The following is an 18137-nucleotide window of genomic DNA, read 5'->3' as shown; positions in this document are numbered from 1 at the left end:
AGACTGCAGCCCCAGCCCCAGCCCCGAGTGGGTGCCTTCAGCAGTAGGGCTGAAACCCTCAATGCCGTTCTGCTGCCGGGCTGGAATTTGAAGTTGTACTTTTTATAGTGAGTTCGTGGCAACTTTCCTGTTCGCGATGCAGGAACACGGTCTTGTGCGTGACTGAGATGGTTTATGGTGAGGCAGGGGAGACTGATCCATATCCGAGAGGCAACTGTCCTGTTTAAACTCGCAAGTGTGTGACTGGCTGCAGCAGAATCCAAACCATGAATTCTGGCTTCTTTCCCCTGAGTTAGCTACAGTTCAACAAAGCCAACACAGACAGGCACCGTCTGTAAAGACAGGCCAACATACTTGATTTATCATTGTCACATATACTGGGATACAGTGAAAAACATTGTTTTTGTGCACTATACAGACAAAGCATACCGTTCGTAGAGTACTTGGGGAGCAGGAAAGCAGAGTGCAGACTGTAGTGTTACAGTCATAGCTAGGGTGTAGAGAAAGATCAACTTAATATAAAGTCCGACTTCCCCTTAACGAAACCGTGCTGCGTCTGCTCTATCAAGCAATTCCCCTCAAGATGCCTTGCTATTTCCTCCTTGATGACGGATTCTAACATTTTACCTACAACAGACGTTAAACTAACCGGCCTATAATTCCCCGCATTTTGCCTGGCACCCTTCTTAAACAACGGCGTAACATTAGCCACTTTCCAATCTTCCGGCACTTCCCCGGAATCCAGCGACGTCTGGAAAACAACCACCAAGGCATCCACTATCACCTCCGCAATTTCTTTCAGAACCCTCGGATGCATTCCATCCGGTCCTGGGGACTTGTCCACAATCAGCCCCTCCAGTCTGTCGAGCACTGCCTCTCTAGTAACAGTAATGTCATTGAGACCCTCCAGTCCTACCACCTTTCCATCGCTAACACCCGGCCAATTATTCACGTCCTCCTCCGTGAAGACCGAAACAAAAAAGTTATTCAAGACCTCAGCCATTTCCCCATCCTCTACCACTAAGTCCCCCTTCTCATCCTCTAAGGGTCCAACGTTCACCCTAGCCAGCCTCTTCCTTTTTATATACTTATAAAAACTCTTGCTATCCTTTTTTATATTAAGCGCTAGCCCAGCTTCATAGTTTATCCTACCCTTCTTTATCAATTTCTGACTAGTGGAGTGCCTCAGGGGTCAGTGCTGGGGCCTCAGCTATTTACCATTTATATAGATGATCTGGAGGAGGGAACCGAGTGTATGGTGTCAAAATTTGCTGATGACGCCAAGATTGGTGGAACGGCAAATTGCGCGGAGGGTGTGGAGAGTCTGCAGAAGGATCTAGATAGGCTGGGCGAATGGGCCAGGAACTGGCAAATGGAATTTAATGTTGGCAAGTGCGAGCTGGTCCACTTTGGTAGGAATAATGGTAGGAAGGATTATTACTTACGTGGAGAAAAACTGCAGCAGGCGACGGTGCAGAGGGACCTCGGGGTCCTTGTGCATGAGTCGCAAAAACCCAGCTTGCAGGTGGTCAGGAAGGCGAATGGGATGCTGGCCTTCATTGCGAGGGGGATTGAATATAAAAGTAGGGAGGTTTTGCTGCGGCTGTATAGGGCATTGGTGAGGCCACAGCTGGAGTACTGTGTGCAATTTTGGGCGCCGTACTTACGCAAGGATATTTTGGCCTTGGAGGGAGTGCAGAGGAGGTTTACTAGGCTGATGCCGGAGTTGAGGGGGTTGAGCTATGAGGAGAGGCTGAATAAACTAGGCTTGTACTGGTTAGAGTTTAGAAGAATGAGGGGAGATCTCATTGAGATGTATAAGATGATGAATGGGATGGATAGGATAGAGGTGGAGAGACTCTTCCCGCTCAGAAAGGACAGTAGGACTAGGGGGCACAGCCTCAAGATAAAGGGGGGGGGCGGTTTAGAACGGAGTTGAGGAAGAACTTCTTCACTCAAAGGGTGGTGAATCTCTGGAATTCTCTGCCCGTTGAAGTGGTGGAGGCTGCCTCACTAAATATTTTTAAGACGCGGGTTGATGGGTTTTTGATAAGCGAGGGGATTAAGGGTTATGGGGAGAGGGCGGGAATGTGGAACTGAGCCACGACAGATCAGCCATGATCTTATTGAATGGCGGGGCAGGCTCGAAGGGCTGGATGGCCTACTCCTGCTCCTATTTCTTATGTTCTTATGTTCTAAGCTGTTCTTGAGTCGATTGGTTAGTGTCCTCAAATATTTTGTACCCTTTTCCCAACGGAAGAAGGTGGAAGAGAGAATGTCCGGGGTGCATGGGGTCCTTAATTATGCTGGCTGCTTTGCCGAGGCAGCGGGAAGTGTAGACAGTGTCAATAGATGGGAGGCTGGTTTATGTGATGGATTGGGCTACGTTCACAACCTTTTGCAGTTCCTTGCGGTCTTGATCAGAGCAGGAGCCCACACCAAGCTGTGATACAACCAGAAAGGATGCTTTCTATGTTGCATCTGTAAAAACTTGGTGATATTTGTAGCTGACATGCCAAACTTCCTTAGCTGCCTGAGAAAGTAGAGGCGTGGGTGGGCTTCCTTAACTATAGCGTTAGTGTGGATGGACCAAGACAGATTGGTGATCTGAACACCTAGAAACGTGAAATTCTCAATGGTTTTCAGTTCATCCCCATTGATATAGATAGGGGCACGTTCTCCTTTACACTTCCTGAGGTTGATGACTCTCGTCTTCATTTTACTGCCATTGAGAGGGACATTATTGTCACCGCATCATTTCACCAATGTGTGTTACATGAGGAGAGGGTTTGATAGGGCTGAAAGGTGAGGTGCCGTTCTCTCTGTCGAGGTTTGTGTCTAGCCTCTGGTGAGGGAGAGGATTCGGTCAGTATTCTGCTAATCAGAAGATTGGCTCCACGCTTAGCCTGCACTGGATCAGCTGGTATTTTACCAACTGTTAGGCTTGCAGATATTTGTGACGCAAGTTGTTGCTGACCAAACATTGAAGTTGACCAGTACTCGTGTATCAGCAACTTCCGCAAAGCCAAAGCACTGCTTCAGATTAAAATAAAACAACTGTATGCAGTGGACTGTTTCTTTTTTCACAGAGGAGAAAGGCCATGGTGAGGAACATTATCTAATTGTTCAAATATGGCTGGCACAATGGTTAGCACTGCTGCCTCACAGTGCCAGGGACCCGGGTTCGATTCCCAACCTGGGTCACTGTCTGTGTGGAGCATGCATGTTCTCCCCGTGTCTGTGTGGGTTTCCTCCAGGTGCTCCGGTTTCCAGCCACACTCCAAAGATGTGTGGATTAGGTTGATTGGACATGCTAAATTAACCCTTAGTGTCCTGGGATGTGATAAAGGGATTAGCAAGGTAACTAAGCAGGGATAGGACCTGGGTGGGATTGATGTCAGTGCAGACTCAGTGGCCTCCATCTGCACTATAGGGATTCTATGAATCTGAGTTGTTAGCACTGCTGCCTCACAGTGCCAGGGACCCAGGTTCGATTCCTGGCTTGGGTCACTGTCTGTGCAGAGTCTGCATGTTCTCCCCGTGTCTGCTTGGGTTTCCTCTGGGTGCTCTGGTTTCCTCGCATAGTCCAAAAGACATGTTGGTTAGGTGCATTGGCCATGCTAAATTGTCCCTCAATGTACCTGAACAGGAGCCAGGAGTGTGGGGGATTTTCACTGTAACTTCATTGCAATGCTAATGTAAGCTTACTTGCGACATTTAATGAATAAACTTTACTTGAACTCCCTTGATAATATTTTAAGTAGAAGAAATTTATTCCAATTCTCTGTTCCATGTGTCTGATTTCAGACTATTTGTTAGCAGTAGGATCACTCTACACAACACTGGAGTTTCCATAGTCACTTTTTTCTGCTGCCAACCAGCCCGCAAGTGACCAGATTTGATGATTTCAACTTCACAAGTTTAAAATTTATCTATTATTGTCACAAGTAGGCTTACATTAACAATGCAATGAAGTTACTGTGAAAATCCCCTGGTTGCCACACTTCAGTGCCTGTTCGGGTTCACTGAGGGAGAACTTAGCATGGCAAATGCACCTAACCAGCACATCTTTCGGACTGTGGGAGGAAACCCATCCAGACACGGAGAGAACCTGCAGACTCCGCACAGATGGTGGCCCAAGCTGGGAATTGAACCCCTGTCCTTGGCGCTGTGAGGCAGCAGTGCTAACCACTGTGCCACTGAACTTGTCCTGATGAAATTTCTATTCGCAGCCTCTAGGTTGATTTGATTTTGATTTGATTTATTATTGTCACATGTATTAGTATACAGTGAAAAGTATTGTTTCTTGCACACTCTGCAGACAAAGCATACCATTCATAGAGAAGGAAACGAGAGAGTGCAGAATGTAGTGTTACAGTCATAGCTAGGGTGTCGAGAAAGATCAACTTAATGCAAGGTAGGTCAGTTCAAAAGTCTGATTTTTTTTTATTAGTGTCACAAGTAGGCTTACATTAACACTGCAATGAAGTTACTGTGAAAATCCCCTAGTCGCCACACTCCAGCACCTGTTTGGGTACACTGAGGGAGTATTTAGCGTGGCCAATGCACCTAACCAGCAGGGAAGAAGCTGTTCTTGAGTCGGTTAGTATGTGACCTCCGACCTTGCTTGTCCAGGATTGGAGCACTGCACCGAAGTTCCCACATCCCAGCAAGGAGCAGAGAATGTTGGAAAGAGGTTTGAGATCTTCCTGCTTAACCCTGGGCTGGGAACTCTTGGCTGCAAGAATATAAAGAATGGGAAAGTGCCGAGCCATGTTAATCTCTCAATCAGCATCTGTTTGCCTGCAGGACAAGTTGAGGTGAAATGGCTGATTGGAACAGCAGAGCAAACCAGAGGAAGTGGATGTTTGCCTGGATTCTCCCGCCTCTGCTAGTTGCCTTTGTGGTGCCTCAGATTTCAGATTGGTAAGTGTGAAACAGAACGTGGGGGAACTTGCTCAACATTTGCAGTGCTGACATCCCCTGACATTACTGGGAATTTACAGTGTTGGTCACTGTTCCCTCCTTAAAAAAGGAATTTGAGTTGTCTGCTCAAATTGATCCTGTGATGACGAGGATTAAATGTCATGTTTGTAAAAAGGGGTGTAAGAGCAGGGAAACCCGGTGGGTGGGAGAGTTCAAATATGTGAATCTTGTCAGGACAGGTTTGGTGGATATTTAAAATCAAACATATGGGATCCATATGGGACATATGCTAAATTGCCCTCATTGTCCAAAGATGTGTAGATTAGATGGATTGGCAATGCTAAATTGACCTTATTGTCCAAAGATGTGTAGATTAGATGGATTGGCCATGCTAAATTGACCTTATTGTCCAAAGATGTGTAGATTAGATGGATTGGCCATGCTAAATTGCCCCCTTAGTCTCCAAAGATGCACAGGTTAGGTGGATTGGCCATGCTAAATTTCCCCTTAGTATCCCAGGATCAGTGAGGTTACAGGGTTAAGGTTTGAGTGAGATGCTATGTTGGAGACTCAGTGCAGGCTCAATGGGCTGAATGGCCTGCTTCTCCACTTTAAGGATTCTGATTTTTAAAAAAAACCCACACTTGTGGGGTGGGGGTCGGAGGGCGTGACCTCACCCAGTTGGTAATTATCACCAGAGTATCCAGTTGTGTGTGTGTGTGTGTGTGTGTGTGGTGGTTTCTGTCCAATTAAGGATGGTGAGTGCACTCTTGGGGGTTAGGGGAGTTAACGGGGTAAATAATGTGGGGTTTAAGGGGGTTAGGGCTTGGGTAAGACGCTCTGTGGGAGAGTCGGTGCACTCAATGGGTCAAATGACCTCTTTTTGCACTATAAGGATGTTGCAATAAAATTTCACAAAATACCAGTTAGGCAGTGGGCAAGATGAGGAAAAATCCCTTTTGTGCAATGTGTTGTAAGGATCGGAAAGTCACTGCCCGTAGCCGGTGAGGAAAGCAGTTTCAAGAGTCCTTATCGAAAATAAGCGCACTTGAAATGGTGGAATTTTAAGGCAAAGAGGGAAGATTGTCTTTCAAAGAGGTGGCACAGACACTCAGCCGAATGGTACGGGACTGGGGGGCTGCTGTACAATTCGATTTAATTGCTTGTTCCTCCGTCCTACCATTCGCTTTGTTCCAGGAATTCTGCCTCTGCGGTTTGGCAAGATGTATTTCGAAAGTGCGCGTTCGGAGCTGGAACCCGCCATGTGATTTGCTTCACAGTGGTTCCTCTCTGTCCGTGCTGGTGAAGAAGCTGAGCGAGTCACATTGCGAAACTTGCACCTTCGCAATTCCTCTAACACTTTGCTCTCAAATCAAGTCGTAAATCGTGAGGCTTGTCAGTGGTTTTGGAGCAGCTGATGCCATGACTGGCGTTCCAGTGCAGTCACAGGGCTGCTTAGCTGATGAAGTGTTTAAACAACATTGCCAGTAGACGTACGATTTCAAGTGTGTGACAGACTCTTTGTTTTGCACAGGGGGTTGTGAGGCTTTACATGTCACAGGAATAAAGAAATCATAGAATGTGTACAGTGCAGAAGGAGGCCATTCAGCACTTAGCACTGCTGCCTCACAGCGCCAGGGACCCGGATTTTATTCCTGGCTTGGGTCATTGTCTGTGTGGAGTCTGCACATTCTCCTCATGTCTGCGTGAGTTTCTTCAAGGTGCCCCAGTTTGCTCCCACACTCCAAAGATGTGCAGGTTAGGTGGATTGGCCATGCTAAATTGTCCCTTAGTGTTGGGGGGGCGACAGGCTGGGGTAAATGCATGGGGCTGTGGGGATCGGGCCTGCGTGGTTGGTATAGACTCAATGGGCCGAATGTCCCCCTTTTGCACTGTAGGATTCTATGATTTTTATCTAGCCCATCGAGCCTGCACCGATGACAATCCCACCCAGACCCTATCCCCATTACCCCCATGTATTTTACCCTGCTAATCCCCCTGACACTAAGGGGCAATTTAGCATGGCCAGTCAACCTAACCCGCACATCTTTGGACTGTGGGAGGAAACCCACGCAGACACGGGGAGATCGTGCAAACTGTACACAGACAGTCACCCGAGGTCAGGGTTGAACCCGTGTCCCTGGCGCTGTGAGGCAGCAGTGCGAACCACTGTGCCACTGTCTGTGCAGCAGCAACACAGGATTAGGGTCACTGCTCGTGTGAGGGAGATGCACCAGAAGATGCTACCTTTGTCAGCGTGCTGAGCTCAAACATTTTGAGACAAGGATGTCTGGGATAAGTTCCTAAATGTGCAAGAGACTACCATTAAACACACAATGGTAATGTCTCTCAGTAATCCCAGGTCTCTCTCTCAATGATACAAATGTACCTTTACTTAAAGTTCCAACAACTTAAAGCAAACATCAGCGACTGGTCAGTTTGGCACTGATTTGACTTAACTCTTTAATAACCGACTAAGCTGTCCTTGATTGCAGCCATGAGTGTCTTTGTACGGACATCTTTCATACCCTTTTTCAGGTGTGGGCCTGGTGGGTGTTCCATTAACAGGACCTTATTTTCCCACAACTGTTCCCCTCCAAACACCTGGTAGTATTTTGAGTTCTTTGCCTAAACAAAAGGGTGAAAACCCATCCTTTTGTTGTTTGCCCTCTATTTTTTAATCATATTCCTAGTTGTTTCATTCTGATCCTCTTATTAATAGTTCCCTTAGTCACCCATGGGCCTTGGGGCCTAACTTGAAGATGATCTCTTCTATGCCAACAGAAGAAGTTCCTGTCCATGACCCCTTGTATCTGTGCTTGCCGTGTTCCGTTGGTTTTTATTTTACATTTGACCCTGTGGGGCAAAAAATGTGGTCATTTTTTTAAGTCTGGTCACGTTACAACCAGCTGTTGCAGGAAGTTCTCCCCGTGTCTGTGTGGGTTTCCTCCCATTGAAAGACATGCTGGCTGGTGCATTTTCCACGCTAAATTGACCATGCTAAATTCCTCCAATGCCATCACAGACTGGCCTGTCCCTATCATGTCATTTTTGTGCAAAAATGGTATCTTCAAAATATTTGATTTTAAAAAGTCATTCTTTCTATTCCCGGATCAAATTCCGACCTCGGGTCATTGTCTGTGTGGAGTTTGCATGTCCTTCCCGTGTCTGCGTGCATCTCCTCCAGTGGCTCTGGTTTCCTCCCATAGTCCCAAGATGTGCAGGTTAGTTGGATTGACCGTGCTAAATTGCTGTTTAGTGTCTCTCAGAATCCTGCAGTGCAGAAGAGGCCCTTCGGCCCATTGAGTCTGCACCGCTGCATGAAAGATCTCGAGTTATGTAGGGGGATTAGTTGGGTAAATATATGGGGTTACAGGGATAGAGCCTAAGTAAGATCCTCTCGGAGAGTCAGTGCAGACTCAATGGGCCAAATGGCCACCTTCTCAGATCAGCCACGATCTTATTGAATGGTGGGGCAGGCTTGAGGGGCTAGATGGCCTCCTCCTGCTCCTATTTCTTATGTTCTTATGTTTTGCATTGTAGGGATTCTATATTTTTTATGATATTCTCACCAGCCTTCCTCTTACTCCCTGAAGACAGGGATTCTGTGCTGGACTCGAATGCTGGTAGCTGTCTTGTAGTTGGCCATTCTTGAGTTGTGATCTCAGTTGGTGAGTGGGGGTAGCCTGCTGTTCAGCTGTGGGGGCATCACACTTGAGCCTGATGCTGTCCACTTGCGCCTCCAGCACATGTTGCTGAATATGGGGAAACGGAAACCCCAGTCGATTGCTCCCTGTTTCCCTCTTCATCAGCTCCTATCCCAGGAAGATCAGCAGAGCACCCTAAACTTCACCTCATACCTCCTAAGGGCTGGGCTGAGATCAGACAATGTAGACCAAGAATTGAATAATATCAGCACAGTCCGCTATTAAACTGGTACTGTGGCCCACTGCGCAGTTCAGGATGCAACTCTTAGGGGGAAAAAAGATGTTTATTAGTGTCAAATGTAGGTTTACATTAACACTGCAATGAAGTAACTGTGAGATTCAAGGAAGAGTTCAATTGTGGCATGTGTGTGGGACAGTGGTTAGCACTGTTGCCTCGCAGCGCCATCGATTCGATTCTCGGCTTGGGTCACTGTCTGTGTGGAGGCTGCACCTTCTCCCCGTGTCTGCGTGGGTTTCCTGCGGGTGCTCAGGCTTCCTCCCACAGTCTGAAAGACGTGCTGCTTAGGTGCATTGGCCATGCTAAATTCTCCCTCAGTGTGCCCGAACAGGTGGCAACCGGGGGATTTTCACACTGACTTCATTGCAGTGTTAATGTAAGCTTATTAAGAGCATAAGAAATAGGAGCAGGAGTAGGCCATCTAGCCCTTCGAGCCTGCCCTGCCATTCAATAAGATCATGGCTGATCTGTCGTGGCTCAGTTCCACTTTCCCGCCCTCTCCCCATAACCCTTAATCCCCTCTCTTATCAAAAACCCATCAACCCGCGTCTTAAAAATATTTAGCAAGGCAGCCTCCACCACTTCAACGGGCAGAGAATTCCAGAGATTCACCACCCTTTGAGTGAAGAAGTTCCTCCTCAACTCCGTTCTAAACCGCCCCCCCTTTATCTTGAGGCTGTGCCCCCTAGTCCTACTGTCTTTTTTGAGCGGGAAGAGTCTCTCCACCTCTATCCTATCCATCCCATTCATCATCTTATACGTCTCAATGAGATCTCCCCTCATTCTTCTAAACTCTAACGAGTACAAGCCTAATTTATTCAGCCTCTCCTCGTAGCTCAACCCCCTCAACTCCGGCATCAGCCTAGTAAACCTCCTCTGCACTCCCTCCAAGGCCAAAATATCTTTGCGCAGGTGCGGCGCCCAAAACTGCACACAGTACTCCAGCTGCGGCCTCACCAATGCCCTATACAGCTGCAGCAAGACCTCCCTACTTTTATATTCAATCCCCCTCGCTATGAAGGCCAGCATCCCATTCGCCTTCCTGACCACCTGCTGCACCTGCAGGCTGGGTTTTTGCGACTCATGCACAAGGACCCCGAGGTCCCTCTGCACCATCGCCTGCTGCAGTTTTTCTCCACGTAAGTAATAATCCTTCCTACCAAAGTGGACCACCTCGCACTTGCCAACATTAAATTCCATTTGCCATTTCCTGGCCCATTCGCCCAGCCTATGTGATATGAATAAATAAATTTTTAAAATGTGCTAATTATGGTCTGTTTTCTCCTAGTAAAAAAATCCATCCCTGGCACAGCATCATTTTGTCCCAGCACTGGCCTGAGTCTGTGTGTTTGGTGAGTCTGTAGCATTGTCTGTTTTTGCTTTTGCTTGTTGCGTCTTTAGACTGAAATTTTTAATAAGTGTCCTTCCAAAAAAAAAATCGATGTGCAAAATTTAATCATTAATTTGCTTATACTGTCCGGTTTTCATAGAAATCATAGAAACCCTGCAGTACAGAGAGAGGCCATTCGACCCATCGAGGCTGCACTGACCACAATTTGTTTCCAGTTGAATGTATTTCTGGATTTATTTGAGTCAACAGTTTGCAAAAGTTGTTTGTGTATGAACCGCTGAATCATCCGTTATTGCCGCTTCCTCATATTCGAGTTCCGTGACCTACTGAGAGTCAGTCCCATCGCCTAAATCAAAATGTTAGAAACAGACTGGATGTTTTTTTTTCCAATCCATTCCTGGTACATGGGTGTCACTGGCTGGGCCAGCATTTATTGCCCATCCCTAATTGCCCCCCATTTCATAAGAACATAAGAAATAGGAGCAGGAGTAGGCCATCTAGCCCTTCGAGCCTGCCCCGCCATTCAATAAGATCATGGCTGATCTGAAGTGGATCAGTTCCACTTTCCCGCTTTCTCCCCATAACCCTTAATTCCCTTGTCTGTCAAAAACCTATCTACCCATGACTTAAATATATTTAGTGAGGTAGCCTCCACCACTTCAACGGGCAGAGAATTCCAGAGATTCACCATCCTTTGAGTGAAGAAGTTCCTCCTCCACTCCGATCTAAACTGCCCCCCCCCCCCCCTATCTTGAGGCTGTGCCCTCTAGTCCTGCTATCCTTTCTAAGCGGGAAGAATCTCTCCCATCCCTCTCATTATCTTATACATCTCTATAAGATCCCCCCTCATCCTTCTAAACTCCAACGAGTACAGACCCAGTCTATTTAGTCTCTCTTCATAGTCCAACCCCCTCATCTCCTCATTTCAGAGGGCAGTTGAGAGTCAACCACATTGCTGTGGCTTTGGAATCACAAGTAGGCCTCCCTGTGGATTCTTCATAAAGTTTGCAACGGTCACTTAAGCCTAAAGACTGTGGGCCTGAAGGAAAGTTTCAGGCCCCAAGATGAGATTTCCTTCCCTAAAGATCATTAATGAACCAGGTGGATTTTTCCGACAATCGACAATGGTTTCATGGGTCATCCGTAGATTCTTAATTTCAGATTTTTTTTTATTGAATTCAAATTCCTCCATCTTCTGTGGAGGGAGTCGAACCTAGGTTCCCAGAGCATTAGCTGAGTTTCTGCATTAATAGTCTAGCAACATGACTAGGCCAACGCCTCTCCAGCAATCTTTTTTTGATTCATGGCACAAAGGTGTTGCTAGCTGGCCAGCATTTATTGATGTGGGTATGCCGGCGTTGGACTGGCGTAAACATAGTAAAAAGTCTGACAACACCAGGTTTTAGTCCAACCTATTTATTTGATAATATACTCACTAGCTTTCGGGGTTACCCCCTTTGTCAGGTGACCTGACGAAGGGGGTAACCCCGAAAGCTAGTGAGTATATTATCAAATAAATAGGTTGGACTAAAACCTGGTGTTGTCAGACTTTTTACAGCATTTATTGCCCATCCCTAGTTGTCCTTGGAGGGCAGTTGAGAATCAACCAAGTTGCCGTGGCTCTGGAGTCACGTGTAGGCCAGACTGGGTAAGGATGGCAGATTTCCTTCCCTAAAGGACATTAGTGAACCAGGTGGGTTTTTCTGATGATGGTTTCATTAAGTTTGCCTTCAGGCCCACAGTCTTTAGGCTTAAGTGACCGTTGCAAACTTCATGAAGAATCCGCACGGTGGCACATTGGTTAGCGCTGCTGCCTCACAGCACCAGGGACCTGGGTTCGATTCCTGGCTTGGGTCACTGACTGTGTGGAGTTTGCACATTCTTCCCGTGTCTGCATGGGTTTCCTCTGCGTGCTCTGGCTTCCTCCCGCAATCTAAAGATGTGTAGCTAAGGTGGAATGGCCATGCTAAGTCGTCCCTTTGTGTCCCAAGATGTGTCAGGTAGGGGGATTAACAGGGTAAATATGTGGGGTTATGGGAAAGGGCCCACGTGGGATCCTCTGTCGGAGAGTCAGTGCAGACTCGATGGGCCAAACAGCCTCATTCTGCACTGTAGGGATTCTGAGTGGACGGAAAAACCTGGGAAATGAGAGGGGGAAAAAAGATGTTGAGAGAGATCCTGCTCAAAGATTGGCTCCCGGGAAGCTGGGAGGGAGGTGCCCAGACAGAGTGGCTTTGGAAAGGGACTTGCAAGAGGCACTTTGAGGAGTTGCAACTAATCTTCTCGCCTTCCAGACATCGATCCAGGGAACATTCCCTGTGAGTGGCTCTGAACTCTCAGCAATTTGAAGGGTTCAGTGACCTTTTGGCAACACAGAGGGTGCCACGTTCTGATATCTTCTCCATTCGCGTTGACTTTCTCCAGAATACTGAAAGTCTTATCTCATGTTTAGACCACTGCTTGGGGCGCAAAGGTTTAAGTGTCAACAGGTTGACGCCCAAGTCACGCCACAGCTGCAGCTTTCTGTGGAGAAGTTCCAGCGTAACTGTGGGGGGTGGGGGTGGTTGGTGCATGAGTCATTCTTTCAGAAATGGAACTGTCTGTTAGAGCAGGCCTCTGAAATGGGCTATAAACTTTGTGAAAAATCTTTTAACTTTCTCAGATGGATAGCGAGGCTTGCAAAACTCCTCCGAATATTGGATATTGGACAGTTCATGGACTCTGGTAAGGAGATTTGTTGATTTATGGTCTCTGGTAAGATTTATTTATTGGCACAAGTAGGCTTACATTAACGCTGCAATGAAGTGACTGTGAAAATCCCTGAGTCGCCACACTCCGGCGTCTGGGTACACTGGGGGAGAATTTAGCATGGCCGATGCATCTAACCAGCACATCTTTCAGACTGTGGGAGGAAACTGGAGCACCTGGAGGAAACCCACGCAGACATGGAGAACGTACAGACTCCACACAGACAGTGACCCGAGCTGAGAATCGAACCTGGGTCCCTGACACTGTGGGGCAGCAATGCTAACCACTGTGCCGCCTGCATGGTAAAATGTGTGCAATTCCATGGATGTCGCTGGCTAGCCCAATATTTGTTGCCCGTCCCTAATTGCCCTTGAACTGAGTGGCTTGCTAGACCTTTTCAGAGGGCATTTAAGAGTCAACCACATTGCTGTGGCTCTGGAGTCACATGTAGGCCAGGCCGGGTAAGGATGGCAGATTTCCTTCCCTAAAGGATGTTAGCGAACCAGATGGGTTTTTCTGACAATCAATGATCATTGTCATGGTCACCATTACTGACAGGCTTCCTGTTACAGACTGATTCATTTAATTCCCATGTACAGTGTATCATTCCATCTCAAAGCGTCACACTGTCAATGGAAGTGCGCGCACTGTTGATTTGCAGGCCAATTTGCACACAGCAAGATCCCACAAGCAGCGGGCGCGACGAATTGCCAGAGAATGTGGTATCTGAGGGAGGAATGTTGGTCGAGTCTCCTGAGGGGGAAGTTCACCTCGTTTTGAACAATGCCATGGGATCTTCTACGCCCGTTTGAGCAGGCACTCCAGCCTCTGCTAAATGTTGCATCTGAAAGGTGGCGCCTCCAACAGCACGGTACATTCTGGAAAGCTGCTAACGCCAGCCAGGATTCCAAGCTCAGATCCCGGAATGGGACGGAAGCCAGAACCTTCTGACTTCGTGGAACAATAACGCCAAATTGACATTAGATAATGATTAGATACCAGGCTGCAATTTTTCCATGTCTATCGGCACCTCTACAGAGCTTGACCTCATTGAGGAGAGAAAGACTGAGAAGTGGACTGTTTTATATTTATGTTTGATTCCCGTCTTGGGTCACTGTCTGTGTGGAGTCTGCACATTTTCCCCGTGTCTGTGTCAGTTTCCTCCCACAGCCCAATGATATGCGGGTTAGGTTGATTGGCCGTGCTAAATTGCCCCTTAGTTTCAGGGGGGTTAGCAGGGTAAGTGAATGGAGTTGTGGAGATAGGGTTTGGGTGCGATTGTTGTCGGTGCAGACTCAGTGGGCCGAATGGTCTCCTTCTGCACTGTAGGAATTCTATGACTGGAATTCTGTTGCAGATTTATTAACTTAATCCAAATTCCACCAACCGTCGTGGTGGGACTTTGCAACCCAGTCCCAGAGCATTAGTTTAGACCTCTTGATTACGAGTCTAGTGACATTACCACAATGTTGTTCATATTAACAGCAGTCTGTCTTTTACCATAGAACCATAGAAAATTACAGCTCAGGAACAGGCCTTTTGGCCCTTCTTGTCTGTGCCGAACCATTTTTTTTACCTTCAGGTTTATTCTGCTCATGGCTCCACAGAGAGACAAATTCCATCTAGTTTCCCCGCAGCAACTCCAGCTGTGTCCATTTGTACATGTTGGGAGATTGAGCCAGTAATCATTAGCTGTCTTTAATAAGGTCATTAATTGTCAAAGTAAACTGATACATTGACAAACACGCCATGGGGGAAGGACCCAAGAAAAAAAACCAGCAGTTCAAACCCAACTGGTTCATCGACGCCCTTGATTTGATTTATTATTGTCACATGTACAGTGAAAAGTATTGTTTCTTACATGCTATACAGACAAAGCATACTACATGTAAAGAAGGAAAGGAGAGAGTGCAGAATGTAATATTACAGTCATAGATAGGGTGCAGAGAAAAATCAACTTAATATGGGGTAAGTCCATTCAAAAGTCTGACAGCAACAGGGAAGAAGGTGTTCTTGAGTCGTTTGGTACGTGACCTCAGACTTTTGTATCATTTTCCCGATGGAAGAAGGTGGAAGAGAGAATATCCGGGGTGCGTGGGGTCCTTAATTATGCCGGCTGCTTTGCCGAGGCAGCGGGAAGTGCAGACAGAGTCAGTGGGTGGGAGGCTGGTTTGTGTAATGGATTGGGCCACATTCACGATCTTTTGTAATTTCTTGCGGTTTTGAGGGACAGGAATCTGACCATTTCTGTGCTACAGGCTTAGTGTTCTGAAGCAGTGTCTCAAGCCTGTTAATTGCACAATGGGTCACTTGCACAACTGAAGATGAGCAATAAATTAGCCACATCCTGTGCAGCCACTAAATTACAGTACTGCGCTCATCACACCCTGGTTAGTTTCTGTCTTCAGAGAAGCTTATTGACATTGCAATTCGCAGTTTACACAAAAGCTCTACTCAAAATGTTAGCACAGACTAATCGAACAGAGATAACAGCAATCAAAGTACTGCTTTCTCCCTGAATGGGTATAAGAATTCCACTGGCTCCTTTCACGTGAAAAATTACCAATTATTTTTAAATTTACAATGGCTTTGTTCCTGATGGGAGGGACAGATTGCTGTCAAATAAACATTGCAAGCGGAGTTACAGTTCTTACGGGTTTTTTATTTGGAATAGCAACTGAATTTGCCCTGATTACCCGAACTTATACAACTGAAAGTGACCTATTGCCTCTGAGGTGTTTTAGGACATTTTGCAGATGTGATAAGAGCAAAATTAATTTTAATTTGCCCCCTGTTGTTCGCCTGTTGCTGTTATCCCTCTGTCTGCCCCCTGAGCATGCAGGCCTGGGATGCGCGCCCATCAATGAACTCATCTTTGCCTTTTGCTGATTTTTTTTAACCCCCCTCTTTCTCTCTGCACCTCTCCTGAATCTGGGAGGATGGAGGTTAACTGCTAGTGTTAGAAATCCAGCTGTTACATTAAAAGAATTTTGTTTTGAAATAAGACCCATTTCCTGTTTTTACTTAAGGATGATATTGATTTAACAAAAAAGGACTTGTTACAATAACATAGGTCCGGATAGCATTAAACAATTTTTATTTTTTTAAAAATAGGCCTAAAAGAAACCAGATGTGCAACAACTCCTGGCCATTCAAAATCGAAAATGTAGAGGTGGGTATTTAGCTTTAAGTAAATTGCTGCTTAACGTTGACTCACTTAACGTTGTTCCATTTTAGTCTTTAATATCGGCGATTATATTCGTTTAATGTAACCCATTTCACTTTCGTTGCAGACGTCTTCTGTGGCTTCCTGGCTCTCCTCTTCCCTGCAGCACTCCGATCCTGCTGTCAGTCGCACCTACTCCCGCTGCTGGCCTCGCCTCCCAGCATTGTTCTCCATCCTCGCCTCCCTCCTTCCCTCTTCTTACCTTAGCTCCCTGGGGTGCTCCACTCTTGGGTCCTCCTCCTGCTGCTGCTGGCTCCATTGCTGAACTTGCGCTAAAGTCCTGGGCTCCCATCTAATGGCAGGAGTTGGTTTGGGCATGTAATCCTTGGACTTCATTTGCTACCTGGATTTGCCAATCTATCTCTGCCACTACATGGAGCCTCATCAGTCTAATGGTACTGTATTGTCAGTGAGTGTACTGTAATTCTTTTCAACATTTTGCAATGTGTGGTATTTATTTTATATTTAGTAATGTGATATGGTGGGCTGTTGATATATTTTATGTTCAAAGGGGACTGTTTTAAGATTCAGATTTTTTTCACAGGGAGTCAGTACGTCTGGCAGGAACACAACTCAGATGCTGGAAAGCAAGATAATTACTCATTTTAGCCACGTTGAGTGTGACAAGGTACCTCACAAGAGGTTATTGCAGAAGGTCAGGGGACATGGAGTTGGGGGTAGGGTGTTAGCGTGGATAGAGGATTGGTTGTCAAATAGGAGGCAGAGAGTGGGGGTTAATGGGTGCTATTCGGATTGGCGGATGGTGACTAGTGGAGTGCCCCAGGGGTCGGTGCTGGGGCCTCAGCTATTTACCATTTATATAGATGATCTGGAGGAGGGAATCGAGTGCAGGGTGTCGAAATTTGCTGATGACACCAAGATTGGTGGAAAGGCAAATTGTGCGGAGGGTGGGGAGAGTCTGCAGAAGGATCTAGATAGGCTGGGCGAATGGGCCAGGAAATGGCAAATGGAATTTAATGTTGGCAAGTGCGAGGTGGTCCACTTTGGTAGGAATAATGGTAGGAAGGATTATTACTGACGTGGAGAAAAACTGCAGCAGGCGACGGTGCAGAGGGACCTCGGGGTCCTTGTGCATGAGTCGCAAAAACCCAGCTTGCAGGTGCAGCAGGTGGTCAGGAAGGCGAATGGGATGCTGGCCTTCATAGCGAGGGGGATTGAATATAAAAGTAGGGAGGTCTTGCTGCGGCTGTATAGGGCATTGGTGAGGCCGCAGCTGGAGTACTGTGTGCAGTTTTGGGCGCCGTACTTACGCAAGGATATTTTGGCCTTGGAGGGAGTGCAGAGGAGGTTTACTAGGCTGATGCCGGAGTTGAGGGGGTTGAGCTATGAGGAGAGGCTGAATAAATTAGGCTTGTACTTGTTAGAGTTTAGAAGAATGAGGGGAGATCTCATTGAGACGTATAAGATGATGAATGGGATGGATAGGATAGAGGTGGAGAGACTCTTCCCGCTCAAAGGATAGTAGGACTAGGGGGCACAGCCTCAAGATAAAGGGGGGGCGGTTTAGAACAGAGTTGAGGAGGAACTTCTTCACTCAAAGGGTGGTGAATCTCTGGAATTCTCTGCCTGTTGAAGTGGTGGAGGCTGCCTCGCTAAATATTTTTAAGACGCGGGTTGGTGGGTTTTTGATAAGAGAGGGGATTAAGGGTTATGGGGAGAGGGCGGGAATGTGGAACTGAGCCACGACAGATCAGCCATGATCTTATTGAATGGCGGGGCAAGCTCGAAGGGCTAGATGGCCTACTCCTGCTCCTATTTCTTATGTTCTTATTAAGTAGAAGCTAATGGACTATTTTTAATAAAAGGAGATTTCCCCTGGGTTTCTTATGCTTAAAGGAACGGAAATTTTTTTTAAAGAATGGGGGAATTAAGCCTGTAGCAAGGCTTTATGTGGTTTTAGTTTAGAGTTCAGTTGCTGAC

General features: G+C 46.8%; 1 protein-coding gene across 1 annotated transcript in view; it reads left to right on the top strand.

Annotated features, from left to right (window-relative positions):
• The window catches only part of rnaset2 (ribonuclease T2), a 28704-nt gene that overhangs the window by 656 nt on the left and 9911 nt on the right, over positions 1–18137 (top strand). Inside the window, exons 2-5 of the mRNA XM_080200087.1 lie at positions 4810–4926; positions 10160–10223; positions 12885–12946; positions 16085–16142. Coding sequence (XP_080056213.1) covers positions 4826–4926; positions 10160–10223; positions 12885–12946; positions 16085–16142 — 285 coding nt within the window. The 5' untranslated portion in view covers positions 4810–4825. The remainder of the gene's footprint in view (positions 1–4809; positions 4927–10159; positions 10224–12884; positions 12947–16084; positions 16143–18137) is intronic.

Source organism: Carcharhinus amblyrhynchos, chromosome 12, assembly GCF_965287045.1.
Source record: "Carcharhinus amblyrhynchos chromosome 12, sCarAmb.v2.hapA, whole genome shotgun sequence".
NCBI classification, from domain to species: Eukaryota; Metazoa; Chordata; class Chondrichthyes; order Carcharhiniformes; family Carcharhinidae; genus Carcharhinus; species Carcharhinus amblyrhynchos.
Note: the sequence above shows the minus strand (reverse complement) of the source record. Positions and strands in the feature narration are given on the sequence as shown.